We start from the raw sequence: 18505 nt of genomic DNA on the forward strand, positions 1-18505 counted from the left end.
AGATCAAAGCCTTTCTTCCTGCTATTTTGTTGACTCTTCATGTGTTGACTGGCGAGGGTCATCTGAACTGTATGTGGTGATGGTAATAGATGCAACTACATTGGGGACATTTAAGGAATTCTTAGTTAGGCACATAGGTGACAGAAAACTGGAGGGTTATGTGGGAGGGGGGATAGGTTGATCTTGGAGTAGGTTAAAAGGTCAGTACAATATTGTGGGCACTGTAATGTTCTATGCCTTCTGGTTTTATGTTTTCTAGTGAACAGCCATCAATGTTAAAAAATGACAGTTTTCCTCAGCATTTCCACCATTTCAGGTTTTCAACATAACCCAGTATATTTTTGTTCTTGTAGCACTGTATATGATGTGTATTTTAATAAAATCAATAGAGAAGATAAGTTATTTCTACAGTTTGTAAATGAGCAGTAGGTGGGCATACCTCACGTATTGGCGATTGAAAGAAAATGTTTGATTTGTTAACTTATTGGATGATGAAATCCATACACAAGCAGAGATCTTAATGTATTTTGTTGGGGGGGAAGGGTAACTATTTCATACAGTAAGAATGAGGACAAAACTAACTCTATTCAGGACAAAATCTGCGGAATGATGACAACCACTCAGTATTGATTCATCATTCACGGGATGCCCAGATATCCGAACAAGGCGAGCTGGTTGGGGCATGCCATCGCTAGATCCAGCATTTGCATTTGTCTGAGTTCATGAACACAATGGTGTCAAGCAGTACTGTGCACGTTTGCCGTTGCACTGAGGCTGTCTGAACACTGATGCAAGTCTGAAGTCGACTCATCATTCTTTAACCATTCTATCCTGTGTGGGAAGCTGAAAGAGGATTTTCCTGGTATTGCTTTAATTTTCTCGTGTTACTGGTTGTGTCCACCCACACCTCACATCTGAAGTCCTCAACATGCATTCCATAAGCATTTGTCTTAGAAGCATTTTACGTCTTCTTTCCCCTCCATCAGATTTCTGAACGGTCTATGAGTCCACGGGCACTCCCTACTGGTTCCAGAGTCTGTAGAATCTCTTGTGTTTATGAACACTACCTCAATAACTTGCCCTATTTATGATGAAGGTTCTCTGCCTGAACCTCTTGTCTTATATTTAAATATACTCTCAGTAGCCACTCTTATTAGATGCCACCTGTACCTAATAAAGTAGGCACTGAGTGTTTGTTCACGGTCTTCTGCTGCTGTAGCACATCCATTTCAAGGTTTGATGTGTTGTGCATTCAGAGATGCTTTTCTGCACACCACTGTGGTAACACTGGTTGTTTGAGTTCCTATCATCTTGAACCAGTCTGAGCATTCTCCTCTGCCCTCTCTCATTAACAAGGTATTTTTGCCCACTGAACTGGATGTATTGCTTATTTTACATAACATTCTTTGTAAACTCTAGAGCAGGCGTTCCCAACTTTTTTTCAATTCCATGGACCAATAGCATTAAGCAAGGGGTGTATGGTCTTTTGGTTGGGAACCCCTGCCCTAAAGGTGGTTGTGTGTGGAAATCTCAGGAGATCAGCAGTTTCTGAGATACTCAAACCACCCCGTCTGGTACCAACAGTTGTTCCATGGTCAAAGTCACTTAGGTCACATTTCTTCCCCTTTCTGATGTTTGGTCTAAACAACAACTGAATCTCATGACCATGTCTGCGTGCTTTTATGCATTGAGTTGCTGCTACATGATAGTACTCATAGAACATAGAATAGTACAGCACAATACAGGCCCTTCGGCCCACAATGTTGTGCCGACCCTCAAACCCTGCCTCCCATATAAGCCCCCACCTTAGATTCCTCCATATACCTGTCTAGTAGTCTCTTAAACTTCACTAGTGTATCTGCCTCCACCACTGACTCAGGCAGTGCATTCCACGCACCAACCACTCTCTGAGTAAAAAACCTTCCTCTAATATCCCCCTTGAACTTCCCACCCCTTACCTTAAAGCCACGTCCTCTTGTATTGAGCAGTGGTGCCCTGGGGAAGAGGCGCTGGCTATCCACTCTATCTATTCCTCTTAATATCTTGTATACCACTATCATGTCTCCTCTCATCCTCCTTCTCTCCAAAGAGTAAAGCCCTAGCTCCCTCAATCTCTGATCATAATGCATACTTTCTAAACCAGGCAGCATCCTGGTAAATCTCCTCTGTACCCTTTCCAATGCTTCCACATCCTTCCTATAGTGAGGTGACCAGAACTGGACACAGTACTCCAAGTGTGGCCTAACCAGAGTTTTATAGAGCTGCATCGTTACATCGCGACTCTTAAACTCTATCCCTCGACTTATGAAAGCCAACACCTCATAAGCTTTCTTAACTACCCTATCCACCTGTGAGGCAACTTTCAGGGATCTATGGACATGTACCCCGAGATCCCTCTGCTCCTCCACACTACCAAGTATCCTGCCATTTACTTTGTATTCTGCCTTGGAGTTTGTCCTTCCAAAGTGTACCACCTCACACTTCTCCGGATTGAACTCCATCTGCCACTTCTCAGCCCACTTCTGCATCCTATCAATTTCCCTCTGCAATCTTTGACAATCCACCACACTATCTACAACACCACCAACCTTTGTGTCATCTGCAAACTTGCCAACCCACCCTTCTACCCCCACATCCAGGTCGTTAATAAAAATCACAAAAAGTAGAGGTCCCAGAACAGATCCTTGTGGGACACCACTAGTCACAATCCTCCAATCTGAATGTACTCCCTCCACCACCACCCTCTGCCTTCTGCAGGCAAGCCAATTCTGAATCCACCTGGCCAAACTTCCCTGGTTCCCATGCCTTCTAACTTTCTGAATAAGCCTACCATGTGGAACCTTGTCAAATGCCTTACTAAAATCCATATAGTTCACATCCACTGCACTACGCTCATCTATATGCCTGGTCACCTCCTCAAAGAACTCTATCAGGCTTGTTAGACACGATCTGCCCTTCACAAAGCCATGCTGACTGTCCCTGATCAGACCATGATTCTCTAAATGCCTATAGATCCTATCTCTAAGAATCTTTTCCAACAGCTTTCCCACCACAGACGTAAGGCTCACTGGTCTATAATTACCCAGACTATCCCTACTACCTTTTTTGAACAAGGGAACAACATTGGCCTCCCTCATCCTCTGGTACCATTCCCGTAGACAACGAGGACATAAAGATCCTAGCCAGAGGCTCAGCAATCTCTTCTCTCGCCTCGTGGAGCAGCCTGGGGAATATTCCGTCAGGACCCGGGGACTTATCTGTCCTAATGTATTTTAGCAACTCCAACACCTCCTCTCCCTTAATATCAACATGCTCCAGAACATCAACCTCACTCATATTGTCCGCACCATCATCAAGTTCCTTCTCATTGGTGAATACCGAAGAGAAGTATTCATTGAGGACCTCGGCTCACTTCCACAGCCTCCAGGCACATCTTCCCACCTTTTTCTCTAATCGGTCCTACCTTCACTCCTGTCATCCTTTTGTTCTTCACATAATTGAAGAATGCCTTGGGGTTTTCCTTTACCCTACTCGCCAAGGCCTTCTCATGCCCCCTTCTTGCTCTCCTCTGCCCCTTCTTAAGCTCCTTTCTTGCTTCCCTATATTCCTCAATAGACCCATCTGATCCTTGCTTCCTAAACCTCATGTATGCTGCCTTCTTCCACCTGACTAGATTTTCCACCTCACTTGTCACCCATGTTTCCTTCACCCTACCATTCTTTATCTTCCTCACCGGGACAGATTTATCCCTTACATCCCACAAGAGATCTCTAAACATCGACCACATGTCCGTAGTACATTTCCCTGCAAAAACATCATCCCAATTCACACCCGCAAGTTCTAGCCTTATAGCTTCATAATTTGCTTTTCCCCAATTAAAAATTTTCTTGTCCTCTTTGATTCTATCCTTTTCCATGATAATGCTGAGGGCCAGGGAGCGGTGGTCACTGTCCCCCAGATGCTCACCCACTGAGAGATCTGTGACCTGACCCGGTTCATTACCTAGTACTAGATCTAGTATGGCATTCCCCCTGTTCGGCCTGTCCACAAACTGTGACAGGAATCCGTCCTGGACATACTTAACAAACTCTGCCCCATCTGAACCCTTGGAACTAATCAGGTGCCAATCAATATTCGGGAAGTTGAAGTCACCCATGATAACAACCCTGTTATTTTCGCACCTTTCCGAAATCTGCCTCCCAATCTGCTCCTCATAAAGTGGCCAAAGTGTTTGCATTTTTAATATAATTTGTAGTGATTTTTTTATGTATTGCTGTTTCAAAACAAATTTCACTGATATATGTCAGTGATCATAAACCAGATTCTGATTCTCAAATATTAAAAAAAAAAGCAGATGCTTGGAATCTGAACTGTCAAAAGCATAAAATACTGGACACATAGCATCTTTGGAAAGTGGAACAGGATCAATATTTCCTGTAGCTTAGTTCTTGAGTGGACGTGGCGAGAATGTTTGCTATAGTGGGAGAATCTAGGACCAGAGGGCACAATCTCAGAAAACAATGATGTCCGTTCAGAACACAATTGAGGGGTAATTTCTTTAGCCTGATGGTGGTGAATTTGTGGAATTCATTGCCACAGATGGCTATGGACGGGGTATGGTGTTGAGAGGAAAAAAAATAAACCAACCATGATCAAATAGTGAAGCAGACTTAATGGGCCAAATAGCCCAATTCTGCTCCTATGTTTTGTGGTGTTTTAACAGTGCAAACAGCTAGGTAGGTCAGAGTTGCAGTATTAAAGTGGAGGCAACTGATTCTTCAGTGTCACTCCTACAGATGTTCCAGCCTATCTGTATTTGGTTTCTCCAATGCAGGAGAGGCCATATTGTGAACACTGAATGCAGTACAGGTCGTTGGACTGGGGAACTGTTGCTTCACTTGGAATGACTGCTTTGTGGATAGTGGGAGGGGAACAAATGATGTAACTCCTGTGAATGCATGAGAAAGTGCCAGACATCCGGGAAAGGTTAGTGAAAATAGAAATATGCACCAGGAAGTCATGGGGGGTGGGGGGGTGAGCTCTTCAATTGCCAAAGGGCGAGAGCAAAATTGGTGTGTTACTGGAATCTAGTAGGTCATGAAAGCTGTTATATTCAGAGGATTCTGGTTAATTGGGACACATCAGAACCAGTAGTTTTGGCCCAATTAAGCAGCATGGCCCAATTAGCCAAAGTTTCATGGAAATAGTTAAAAAGATATAAACAAGACAAACTGAGGTCACAAGTTATGTATTTAAAGGAAATACAGAACACATTAGAACACTACCAGTACTACGGTACTATAAAACTGTTTATTAGTTCATAATACTTATTGACAGAGGAATTCATCCAGTGTCTCTTGCCACCTTTTGATTGGCTGTAATGAACAAAATTTGCGCAGACACCTAGTGAAGACAGTGGACTGCCTTCGTCCGATGCTGTTCACGACTCATCCTTCAGATTTTCATTGTTACATTCAAGGTGATTGTCAATGCCTTCAAATTCATCATAGTTCCTAACTCACTGAAGTAGTGAAATTGTTTCATATTAGCTCCCAACCATTTCTGGTATCTCCAAGCCTGAATGCTTGAAACCACAGTGAGCAAAACAGTTCTGAATTGCCTTACTGCTTATTTCCCACCAACTATCAGGGACCAAAATCACTGCTTTTTAAAAACTGTTCACTCTACTCATGGTGTAGTGTCTAATGACCACATAAGGCATGTGTCTGTACTGGTTCGAAACCGTTCAGCAACTGTCTCCTATCTCAATTAAGCAGCATAATGTCCCACATATAAACAAGGGGAATTCTGGCTGTTTTCTAGATTAGCTTCTGTTCTTTCAGTTGTCCCAAATGAGTGGCTATCCCAATTACCCAATGGGTCAATTCACTGGAAGCCACTCTATTATATATTTATAGCTGTATATTATTTATATATACTGCTGAGATGCATCCTTGGTGTATGAAAAAGGATCTCGTGCTTTCCCGGTGTATATGATGAATAAACTCTTTTCAGGCTTTTAGCTAGGTGCAAGTATCAATTTTAACTGATGTGTCAATGACAAACAGAAGAACATAAATAGGAGCAGGAGTTGGCCATCTGGCCCGTCGAGCCTGCTTCACCATTCAATAAGATCATGGCTGATCTGGCTGTGGACTCATCTCTATCTTCCTGTGTTTTCCCCATAAACCTAATTCCCCCACTATGTGAAAATCTATCCAACTTTGTCTTAAGTATATTTACTGAGGTAGCCTCCACTGCTTCATTGGGCAGAGAATTCCACAGATTCACCACTGTCTGGGAACTTTGATCTTTCGGTTTGATCATTTTCATTCTCGTTCATCTGCATGCACATGTATGTAGCAGACCTGTAGTGGGTAATGAAGATTGCCGGAGCTTTTGCACATTGTCCATATGTGATTTACTTGCTAAATGACACCTTTTTAAAAAGACAAGTTTCCAAATATCGCTGCACTTCTTCCCACTTGCAAATTCTCCAGCAACCTTTGCATCGCGACAATACACGCAGGTAACAGCAGTTTCTGTATTGTACATAAACATTTCTCGCAGCTGCATGTTCCTGACCTCATGAGCTTTCGGTGCAGCAGCTTTTTCACTGAGCCATTCTGCTTTAAGTGAACTAGTAGTTCTTTTGCAATTCACACCCTTTGCTTCTTTGGAATTCGACATAGTGAATCAATAATTTCTTCGATAAAACAGTATAAATAAACCAGTTCTAGAATCTGCAGACAAACCATCGCAAACTCCACATTGTCAACACTGTCGGCATCAGAAACTTGAAAAAGAAATGTGATCGTGTACGATCGTGAAATATACTTAACATGCCAACGAGGTAGAGGGTGGCAACCTTTTGTATGCAGTTTAAATTCCTTGTACACTAGTAACAAAAGATGTGTGTGCGCATGCACACCTTAGAGTGAACATTGATCCCAATCTATCTCATTGTATATTGCAAAATCTGAAACGCTGGTAGCCCCAAGCATTTTTTAGATAATGGGTACTCAACGTGTGTGTGTGTGTGTGTGTGTGTGACACACACAGACACACAGGTTTCCCCCGCTATCCGAAGGTAGAGCATTCCTATGAAACAGTTTGTAAGCCAGAATGTCGTAAAGTGAATAAGCAATTACCATTTATTAATATGGGAAAGCTTTTTAGCGTTCCCAGACTCAAAAAATAACCTACAAAATCATGCCAAATAACAGGTAAAACCTAAAGTAACAGTAACATAGTAAAAGCAGGAATGATAAGATAAATACACAGCCTACATAAAGCAGATATACTTTTCTGCAAATTGCAGCACTGTCTAGTGCAGCGAAGATCTCACGGCAGCATTCGCGGCAGAAGCACTTTTGGCAGAAACACGATGGAAGTGCTCTCGGCAGAAACACTCTCCAGTAACCTTTAAGCTGTGAAGCTGCCAAATCATACTAAGTAACACATAAAAATACACAGCTTATATAAAGTAGAAATAATGTATGTACAGTGTAGTTTCACTTACTGGAGTCGGGAAGACATAGTTTCCTCCAAACGCCATTTCTCATCGAGACTGTTAGCCTATCGAGAGCATCTCCAACGTTGGGGCGATTGCCAATTTTATATTGTATTCTTTCCAGATCTCTCACAAAGACGCTTCAGAATTGCCCCCTTTGTCAATGGTACTACAATAAAACGCATCACATTTTGCGTGTAGTAAGCCTTAATTGTGGCTATTAGGCCTTGGTTGCACGGCTGCAGCAACGATGTCGTATTCGGCGGTAAGAACGCAACACAAATGTTACTGCCATACTTGGTAACGCCAGGTGGATGAGCAGCACAATTATCAACAATCACGAGACACCTATTATCGAGGTTATTTTCTCTACAGTATTTTTCAACAAAAGGACTAACGTGTCCACTCATGTACTCAGAAAAAAGCACTTGAGTATTCCAACCACTTGGATGTGAACGGAACACAATGGGAAGTGTTTTCTTATCAACGCATTTAAGTGCCCTCGGATTTTCTGAATGGTACACTAGTAGAGGCTTAAGGACAGCATCACCAGTGGCGTTAATAATAGGCATTAGGGTAAACCTGTCCTTCGATGCCTTGTGTCCCTTAGCCTGCTTTTCTTCTATCGAAATGAATGTCTTGCTCAGCAATTTTTTCCAATAAATTGCAGTTTTGTCACAGTTAAACACTTGCTTGTACGAATATCCACCTTCTGTAATTGTTTTCTTCAGCTCTGCTGGGAACTTTTCGGCAGCTTCAGTATCAGCCGAAGCACTCTGTCCGGTAAACATTAAATTATGAAGCTGCCCTCGCCTCAGAAACTGATCAAACCACCTATGACTACCTTTAAATTCCACTTTCGCAACACTTTCATCACCATTGTCCAGTGCTTTCTGTTTCAGCTTATTAAAAAGACTGACTGATTTCTCCTTAAGTGTAAGAAAACTTAACGGAACACCACGCTTTGTACACCCATCAATCCACTCAAGCAATAGACTTTCCATTTTATCCATTATTGGATGCCAACTAAGAGAGACCACCTTGCTACGAGCAGAACCAACAGTAACATCGGCAGCTTTCAGGATTCTTTCTCTCTGCGTATAAATAGTGTGAATGGTGGACGCAGGCAAGTTCAACGCCCGGACAATGTCCTTACTTTGTTCACCACGATCGAAGCGCTTAATTATGTCTAGTTTTATGCTAAGTGTAACATCCTTACGAGTTTTTTTGGGCTTTTCCGATACCTTAGAACTCATCTTGCTAACGATGCACAAAATAAATCTAGATAAAGCACATGTTTAAGCAATGGCGGCTAGAATACAGTTCCGGGGGAGGAGCTTGGCTGTTCGGGCGCGCTGCCTTTTTTCGTAACAGTGAAAACACCTTCTGTTAGCAAAAACAGGTAACTAATGTAGGTCTTTCGTAACAGCGAGGTGTCGTAAAGCGAACGTTCGGAAAACGGGGGCCGTGTGTGTGTGTTTTTATATATATAATATACACACACACACACACACACACACACACACAGACAGTCAGAGGCTATTTGAGGCGCATGCTGTGAGGAACACTTTTAGGTAGTGGAAAAATAGTGTGGTAATGTTCATGCATAGGTCATTGTCTGCTCAGAAATCTGAGGATGATGGGGAAGGAGCGTTGAGTGTGCATTCAGAATTCTGTATCCACCCCACTGGTGGTAATGAAGAGGTCATATCCAGGTGATAGGGGTCCTTAATGATGGATGTTGCCTTGTTGAAGCATCACCTTTTGCAGATGTCCCGGATGGTGGGGAGGCCAGTGTGCATGATGGAGCAGTGATGGAGGATCTGGGAGAATGGAATATCAATGTTAGAATATCAAAGGGTTAAATCGTCAGTTAATTTTATTCATCCCTGTTTACCTGTCCGGTAGTTATACTGGTTAGCACAACAGGTGACATGGTAGCACAGTGATAAGCACAATGTTTTACAGTGCTGGCAACCGAGATTCAATTCCTGCCACTGTCTGTAAGGAGTTTGTATGTTCTGCCTGTGGCAGCATGGGTTCCCTTCAGGTGATCCAGTTTCCTCCCACGGTCCAAAGATGTACAGGTTGGTAGGTTAATTAGCCTTCGTAAAGTGGATTAAATCGGGGATTGCTGGGCAGTGTGGCTGGAAGGGCCAATCCTGTGCTGTATCTCAGTAAATATATACAGAATGACTTGCAGTGTTTGAAATCCACTGCATTCTCAACGTATAATTTTTAATATCTATTCAACTAATTTTTGATAAATATCATTGTGACCAATCCATCTGAACATGCAGTGTAGTTGGACAGGCTGAACAGCAGCTCGCAAACCACATTCTGAGTCTGCTTCTATTACTGCCTGGTTTGGCGTTCCAAGATGGTTAGCCAAGTTTGTATTAATTATTAAACTGTTTAGCTATGTCTCCACTGGCTGCTATATATCCTGCTATTTACTGGAAGTTGACAAATGACAGGAATCTGAGCTTTCTGGAGGAGATTATTTGTTTAAGCACTGTTTTGGGATGTTTGCAAACTGATCTGTACCAGGAAGGTAGAACTCTAGTTCTGCACATTAGAATATTGCTGATGCTGCACCTAGGGACACTGGCAGTGAGCAGAAGCACAAACAGATGTCATAGTGAGAAAAATCAGTGCTGTGCATGCTATGACTTAACGTACTAATTTGTATTGGTTGCAAGATCTTGTTTGAGTACAATTGCATCTCTTGAAATGGTATACAGAAGGAAAGTAAATGTTGGAATTAAAATATGAAAGGTATGTTAGTTACATTTTTATGAAATCCTTACTGGGCTTTTTTTTTTGCTTCCCTCAGCAGTTATGCATTCCATGAAGCAGAAGCATTTGTTTCTGAATTGATGAAATGTTTTTAAATGTGCATATTAAAGGAGTACACTCTGGCTACTACTTTATTCCTGTACACTGGGTGTACATTAGACCATAAGATACAGGAGCAGAATGTGAGGAGTTGCACTTTGGGAGGACCAGCTAGGGTAAGTCTTACAGAACAAAGGGATCTAGGAATATAGGTCTATAATTCACTGGAAGTGATGTCACAGGTAGATATACTTTATTGTCGCCAAACAATTGATACTAGAACGTACAATCATCACAGCGATATTTGATTCCGCGCTTCACACTCCCTGGATTACAAATCAATAGTAAATATTAAACATTTAAATTATAAATCATAAATAGAAAATAGAAAAATGGAAAGTAAGGTAGTGCAAAAAAAGCGAGAGGCAGGTCCGGATATTTGGAGGGTACGGCCCAGATCCATTCAACAGTGTTTTTGGAAAGAAGCTGTTCCCAAATCTGGCCGTACGAGTCTTGAAGCTCCTGAACCTTCTCCTGGAGGGAAGAGGGACGAAAAGTGTGTTGGCTGGGTGGGTCGTGACCTTGATTATCCTGGCAGCACTTCTCCGACAGCGTGCGGTGTAAAGTGTGTCCAAGGACGGAAGATTGGTTTGTGTGATTTGCTGCACTGTGTTCACGATCTTCTGCAGCTTCTTCCGGTCTTGGACAGGACAACTTCCATACCAGGTTGTGATGCACCCTAGAAGAATGCTAGGAGAATCCTAGAAGAAGGTTTGTAACGAAAGCTTTTGTCACGTTGGCCTGCTAGTATTGATTACATGAGATGGGATGTTATGTTGAAGTTATACAAGACGTTTGTGAGACCTAATCTGGAGTTTTGGTCACCTACCTACAAGAAAGATGTAAATAAGATTGAAAAAGAACAGAGAAAATTTGCAAGGATGTCGTGGGGACTGGAGGACCTGAGTTATTAGGAAAGATTGAATAGGTTACAACTTCAATCACAAGCAAGAGAAAATCTGCAGATGCTGGAAATCCAAGCAACAAACAAAATGCTGGAGGAACTCAGCAGGCCAGGCAGCATCTATGGAGAATAGCTCAGTTGACGTTTCGGGTCTTGCCAAAGGGTCTCAGCCTAAAATGTCGACTGTACTTTTCCATAGATGCTGCCTGGCCTGCTGTTCTTCCAGCATTTTGTGTTTTCCTGGAACATAAAAGATTGAGGGGAGATTTGATAGTAGTATGCAAAATTGAGGGGTATAGATAGGGTAAATGTAAGTGGGCTTTTTCTACTGAGGTTGGGTGACACTGGAACTGGAGGTCAAAGGTTACAGGTGAAAGGTGAAATGTTTAAGGATAAACTTGGTGGTGAGAATGTGGAACGAGCTGCCAACACAAGTGGAGCATGGGATTTCAATTTTAACATTTTAAGAGAAGTTTAGATTGGTACATGGATAGTTGGGCTATGGTCTGGGTGCAGTTTAGCATGGACTTGATGGGCCGAAGGGCCTGTTGCTATGCTGTAGTTTTCTGTGACTCACCCACTATATCCTCTCCACTTCTACTGTATCTCAGCTTTACAATATTTGATAGGTTTCGATGAGATTCCTCCCTCGTTCTTCTAAATTCCAGCGAGTACAGGTGTTAAAGGTTTGGGAGAAGGCCTGAAAGTGGAGTTGAGATGGAAAATAAATCAGCCATGATCGAATGGTGGAGTAGATTTTGGCCCGGATGCCCTGCCTTGCTCTCGTATTTTATGGAATAGATTTAGGGTGAGTGTGAGAAGTTGCCTTTCCCAGAGAGTAGTGAATCTGGAATTTTCTGCCTAGAAAAGCAGTAAAGGCTACCTTATTAAATATATTTCAGACACAGATAACCTTTTGCATAGCAGGGAAGTGAAGGGTTCTGGGGACATGGCAGAAATGTTGAGCTGAGTCCTCAGCCAGATCAGCTATTGAATGGTGGAGCAAGCTCAACAGGCCAGATGGCTGATTCCTGCTCCATTTCTTCTGTTATGTTAACGGTATCCTCACACAAAGTCAATGACTGTCTGCTCTCAGGATGACGGTGATCTCAGGCAGGGCCTTCAGTTCCGTCAATACAGTGACCTCATGCTGTGATGCAGCTATTTTCTATTATTGAAGAGATGCAGTGGAACAGGCTCATCTGACCCAGTGAGCCGTGCCACCTAGCAGCCCACCTGTTTAACCCAAGACTAACCACAGGACCACTTACAAAGGCCAGTTAACCTCACTAACCAGTATGTCTTTGGACTGTGGGAGGAAAGCAGAGAAAACCCACATGGTCAGAATTAGAACCAGGTTTATTATCACCAGCATCTGATGTGAAATTTAACTTATCAGCAGCAGTTCAATGCAATACATAATCTAGCAGAGAGAAAAAGTAATAAATAAAATAATAATAATACTTAAGTAAATCAATTATGTATATTGAGTAGATTAAACAAAACGTGCAAAAACAGAAATACTGCATATTTTTTAAAAAAAGTGAAGTGTTCAAAGATTCATTGTCCATTTAGGAATCGGATGGCAGAGGGGAAGAAGCTGTTCCTGAATCGCTGAGTGTGTGCCTTCAGGCTTCTGTACCTCCTACCTGATGGTAACAGTGAGAAAGGGGCATGCCCTGGGTGCTGGAGGTCCCTAATAATGGACGCTGCCTTTTTGAGACACTGCCCGCTAAAGATGTCCTGTGTACTTTGTACTCAAGATGGACCTAACTAGAATTACAACCTGCATCTCCTTTCCGTCCTGTGCAGTAGCCCCTCCATACCAGACAGTGATACAAGCCTGTCAGAATGCTCTCCACCGTACAACTATAGAAGTTTTTGACTGTATTTTTCGACATGCCAAATCTCTTCAAACTCCTAATAAAATATAGCCGCTGCCTTGCCTTCTTTATAACTACATCGATATGTTGGGACCAGGTTAGATCCTCAGAGATCTTGACACCCAGGAACTAGAAGCTGCTCACTCTCTCTACTTCTGATCCTTCTATTGTGGCGATGGGTAAATTGCAATGGGTCCAGGTCTTTGCTGAGGCAGGAGTTCAGTCTAGTCATGACCAACCTCTCAAAGCATTTCATCACTGTCGATGTGAGTGCTGCTGGGTGATAGTCATTAAGGCAGCCCACATTATTCTTAGGCACTGGAATAATTGTTGCCATTTTGAAGCAAGTGGGAACTTCAGCCCAGTGAGAGGTTGAAAATGTCCTTGAATACTCCTGCTAGTTGATTGGTACAGGTCTTCAGAGCCTTACCAAGTACTTCATCAGGACCTTCTGTCTTGCAAGGGTTCACTCTCTTTAAAGACAGCCTAACATCGGCCTCTGAGACAGATCACAGGATCATCAGGTGCAGTAGGGATCTTCACAGTGGCCATGGAAGGCGTTGAATTCATCTGGTGGTGAAGCCTCGCTGCCATTCATACTATTGAGTTTCACTCTGTAGGAAGTAATGTCTTGCCAACCCTGCCAGAGTTGCTGTGCATCCGATGTCACCTCCAAACTCTTTCAAAATTATCTCTTCGCCCTTGAAGTAGCCCTCTGCAAATCATACCTGGTTTTCTGGTACAGACCTGGGTTGCCAGACTTGAATGCCACAGTTCTAGCCTTCAGCGGATGATGTATCTCCTGGTTCATCCACAGCGTTTGGTTGGGGAATGTACAGTAAGTCTTTGTGGGCCACGGTGAGAATATTAAAACTCCTTACAAATAGTGCTAGAATTGAATGCTGAACTCTGACAGCCCAAGCTGTAGTAGTGTCGCGCTAACAACTGTGCTACCTTATGAGACAGAGCTGCTATGGCTGCTTGCAACCATCCTGTAGCAAGGAAGATGAGTCAGTGTGACTTTGATCCCGTAGAGAAAACAGACTGGAGGTGTTCAAGATTGTTTCAGACTCGATTGTTTAATGTCACTTCCTACACACACACACACACACAGAATTAGGCCATTTGGCCCATTGAGTCTGATCTATCATTCAATCATGGCTGATCCTTTTTCTTACCCCACCTCACCAACCCCATTTCCTGGCCTCCCTGTAACCATTAATGCTGGGTCCTATCAAGAACCTGTCGAGCTCTGCCTTAAATACACTCAACCACATGGCCTCCACAGCTGCCCGTGGTAATGAATCCTACAAATTCACCACCCTCTGGCTAAAGAAATTTCTTCTCACCTGTTTTAAGTGGACGCCCCTCTACCTTGAGGCTGTGTCCTCTTGTCCTAGACTCCCCCACCATGGGAAACGTCTTTTCCACATCTGCTTTGTCTAGGCCTTCCAATATTCAAAAGGTTTCAATGAGCTTCCCCCCCCCCCCACCCCCATCCTTTTAAATTCCAACGAGTAGAGGTCCAGAGCCATTAAACATTCCTCGTATGATAACCCTTTCGTTCCTGGAATCATCCTTGTGAACCTCCTCTGAGCTATATATTTTATGGATATACAATCTATGTAAGCTATCATATATTTAATGGGTTTTTAAATTATTATTTAAATAATTTAAAAAACACAAATATAAATACATAAGATAGCTTATATAAATAGATTGTATGCCCGTAAAGTGTCACTAGGTGCAGGAGTGTCTGCACGTAAGGTGACTCTTGACAGGAAATGATAACGTAGTGGTGGTAAGGGATGTGGAGGGGTGGGTTAGTGGGAGGAAATGCTGATCACCTTTTCTGCTTGGGGAAAGTAATTGCTTTTAAGTCTAGTGGTCTTAAGTGGATGCTACATAGCCTTCTCCCGGCTGGGACTACGACAAACAGTCCATGTACAGGGTGGGATCCTTCATCATATTACTGGCCATTTTCTGGCACCTTTCTGTATACGTGTTCTTGATGGCGGGTAGGTTGGTAGGCCAGTGATGTGAATCAGAATCAGGTTTAATAGACCGTTAAATTTGTTGTCCTTTGTGGCACCAGAACAATGCAATACATAATGGCGGGGGGGGGGGGGGAACTGAATTACAATATAACATTTTAAAAGAAAGTAGTGAGGTAGTGTTCATGGGTTCAGTGTCCATTCAGAAATCAGATGGCGGAGGGGAGGGAGCTGTGCTGAATCGTTGAGTGTGTGTTTTCAGACTCCTGTACCTCTTTCTTGATGGTAACGACAAGAAGGGGACAAGTCCTGGGTCATGGGGGTCCTTAATGATGGATGCTGCCATTTTGAGGCATCACTTCTTGAAGATGACCTGGATACTCTGGAGGCTGGTGACCATGATGGAGGTGGCTAAGTTTACAGCTTTCTGGAGCTTATTTTGATCCTGTGTAGTAGCCACCCCCCACCCCCGCAAACCAAATGGTAATGCAGCCAGTTAGAATGCTCTCCACAGTATGTCTGCGGAAATTTGAGAGTGTCTTTGGTGAAACACCAAACCTCCTCAAATTCCTCATGAAATATAGGCACTGCCTTGCCGCCTTTGGTATGTTGGGTCTAGGACAGATCCACAGAGATATTGATACCCAGGAACTTGAAATTGCTCACTGTTTCCACTTCTGATCCCTCTGAGGACTGGTGTGTGTTCCCTCATCTTAACTTTCTGAAATCCACAACCAGTTCTTTGATCTTACTAACGTTGTGTGCAAGGTTGTTGCTGTGACACCACTCAACTAACTGATATATCTTGGTCCTGCATGCCCTCTTGTCACCATCTGAAATTCTGCCAACAATATTTGTGTCATTAGCAAAGTTATAGATGGCATGTTATAAATGATCTGGATGAGGAAGTGGAGGTGTTAGTAAATTTGCTGATGACACAAAGGTTGGATGTATTGTGGATAGTGTGGAGGGCTGTCAGAGGTTACAGCGGGACATCGATAGGATGCAAAACTGGGCTGGGAAGTGGCAGATGGAGTTCAACCCAGGCAAGTGTGAGGTGGTTCATTTTGGTAGGTCAAATATAAAGGCAGAATATAGTATTAATGGTAAGACTCCCAATGTGGAGGATCAGAGGGATCTTGGGATCCGAGTCCATAGAACACTCAAAGCTGCTGCGCAGGTTGACTCTGTGATTACGAAGGCATATGGTGCATTGACCTTCAACCGTGGGATTGAGGTTAAGAGACGAGAGGTAATGTTACAGCTATATAGAACCCTGGTCAGATCCCACTTGGAGTACTGTGCTCAGTTCTGGTCATCTCACTAGAGGAAGGATGTGGAAACTTCAGAAAGGGTGCAGAGGAGATCTAGAAGGATGTTGCCTGGATTGAGGAGCATGCCTTATGAGAATAGGTTGAGTGAACTCGGCATTTTCTCTTTGAAGCTATGAAGGATGAGAGATGACCTGATAGAGGTGTATAAGATGATGAGAGGCATTGATCGTGTGGATAGTCAGAGGCTTTTTCCTAGGGCTGCAATGACTAGCACGAGAGGGCACAGTTTTAAGGTGCTTGGAAGTAGGTACAGAGAAGATATCAGGGATAAATTTTTTATGCAGAGTGGTGAGGGCGTGGAATAGGCTACTGGTGACGGTGGTGGAGGCAGATATGATAGGGTCTTGGATAGGTACGTGGAGCTTGGAAAAATAGAAGGCCGTGGGTAACCTTAGGTAATTTCTAAGGTAAGGACATGTTCAGCACAACAATGAGGGCCGAAGGGCCTGTATTGCGCTGTAGGTTTTCTGTGTTTCTATCTACCTGTTGTAGAGCCTTCCTGTGCGCCGCAGTGCAATTTCCGTACCGTGCAGTGATGCAGCTTGTTGGGATGTTCTCTACTCTGCTTCTGTAGAATGATGTGAGTATAGATGTGCATAGTCAAGGTTTCTTCAACTTCAGCTTTCTTCAGAGTAGAGTCTGTTTTCTGGACCATGTGTTCTGTGATTATGAGATTTCCAAAAAACATCGAATGTTTCTGTGATAACCCTGGAAAAGATCACTTGGAACTGGATCCAGGATAAGTTGTGGTGTCCTTGAAAGTGAATGGCCGTGGCCTGCTCCAAAGCTCTCACCTTGTTCTGTGCATCTAATTATTGCTGCACCAGTTCTAAGAATAATGGAAAGTTGTCAGCCGTAGAAACAAAAGAGATTCTACAGAAATCTTGAGCAGCCCTGAGTTTTAATTTTGTTGCGGGCATGCTCAGCAAATCTATAGAATAGTAACTATAACAGGATCAATGAAAAGTGAACCAGAGTGCAGAAGACACCAAGCTGTACAAATGCAAATATAAATAAATGGCAATAAATACCGAGAACATTAGATAACAAATCCTTCAACTGAAACCATTGGTTGTGTAGGAACATTTCAGTGATACGGAAAGTGAGTGTGGTTAGCCCCTTTTGTTGAAGGGCCTGATGGTTGAGGGGTAGTAACTGTTCTTGAATCTGGTGGTGCATGTCCTGAGGCTTCTGTACCTTCTACCTGATGGCAACAGCAAGTAGATAGTATTATTTGGGTGGTGGGGATCTCTGATAATGCTGCTTTCCTATGCCTGCATTTCATGTAGATGTGCTCATTGGTTGTGAGGGCTTTACCTGTGATGTACTGGGCTGAATCCACTAACTTCTGTCAGATTCTCTTGAATTGCACAGAAGTCTCTGCTACAGTTTACCACTCTATCTCAGAAATAATTACCAGCATGATGTAACACAGGTTAACTCATTTTTATGTGCAGTTAAGTATGTGCTAATTGATCCAATTTCTGTGTAGCTGATTTGTTCACACGTAATTGTGTTAGAACATCAACTTGAGCCATGAAATGTTTGGACAGATGGGAGGGAAACACTGTATGTATTTAAATTTGGGTGAACTAGACAGAAAACCATGGGATTTCTGTGTGCCTGTAGTGAAGGTATGGATTTTTTGCACCTCAGTGAATGACAAATAGGTTATGGTGTAAGGGAGTCTAAAGAAAATGTTTTAAATAGATGAAGGCATGAGATGAATGTGAACTAGCAACTGCTCTTGTTTTCCAGTAACCTTTTCCCGATGGCCCAATGCAGTGTCCTTGTTCTTCTACTTCTGACTCCAAAGGTCTTTCGATGTGGAGCTGAAGGCAAGTTGAATACCTGGGAAAAAAATTAAATCTTTGCTTCCTGTTTTGTTTATTTTTAATTATGGATTTGTCCAATGCATATTAATTGTTAATTATTTTTGCTATTTAAACCAGATAAAATTTCACTGCAGGTATGTGCAG

At 42.8% G+C, this 18505-nt stretch overlaps 1 protein-coding gene across 1 annotated transcript in view; it reads left to right on the top strand.

Moving 5' to 3' along the window:
* The window catches only part of LOC140194756 (activin receptor type-1-like), an 83280-nt gene that overhangs the window by 1468 nt on the left and 63307 nt on the right, over positions 1–18505 (top strand). Inside the window, exon 2 of the mRNA XM_072252027.1 lies at positions 18285–18364. Within this exon, the coding sequence (XP_072108128.1) occupies positions 18298–18364 (67 nt within the window). The 5' untranslated portion in view covers positions 18285–18297. The remainder of the gene's footprint in view (positions 1–18284; positions 18365–18505) is intronic.

Source organism: Mobula birostris, chromosome 1 (assembly GCF_030028105.1).
Source record: "Mobula birostris isolate sMobBir1 chromosome 1, sMobBir1.hap1, whole genome shotgun sequence".
NCBI lineage: Eukaryota > Metazoa > Chordata > Chondrichthyes > Myliobatiformes > Myliobatidae > Mobula > Mobula birostris.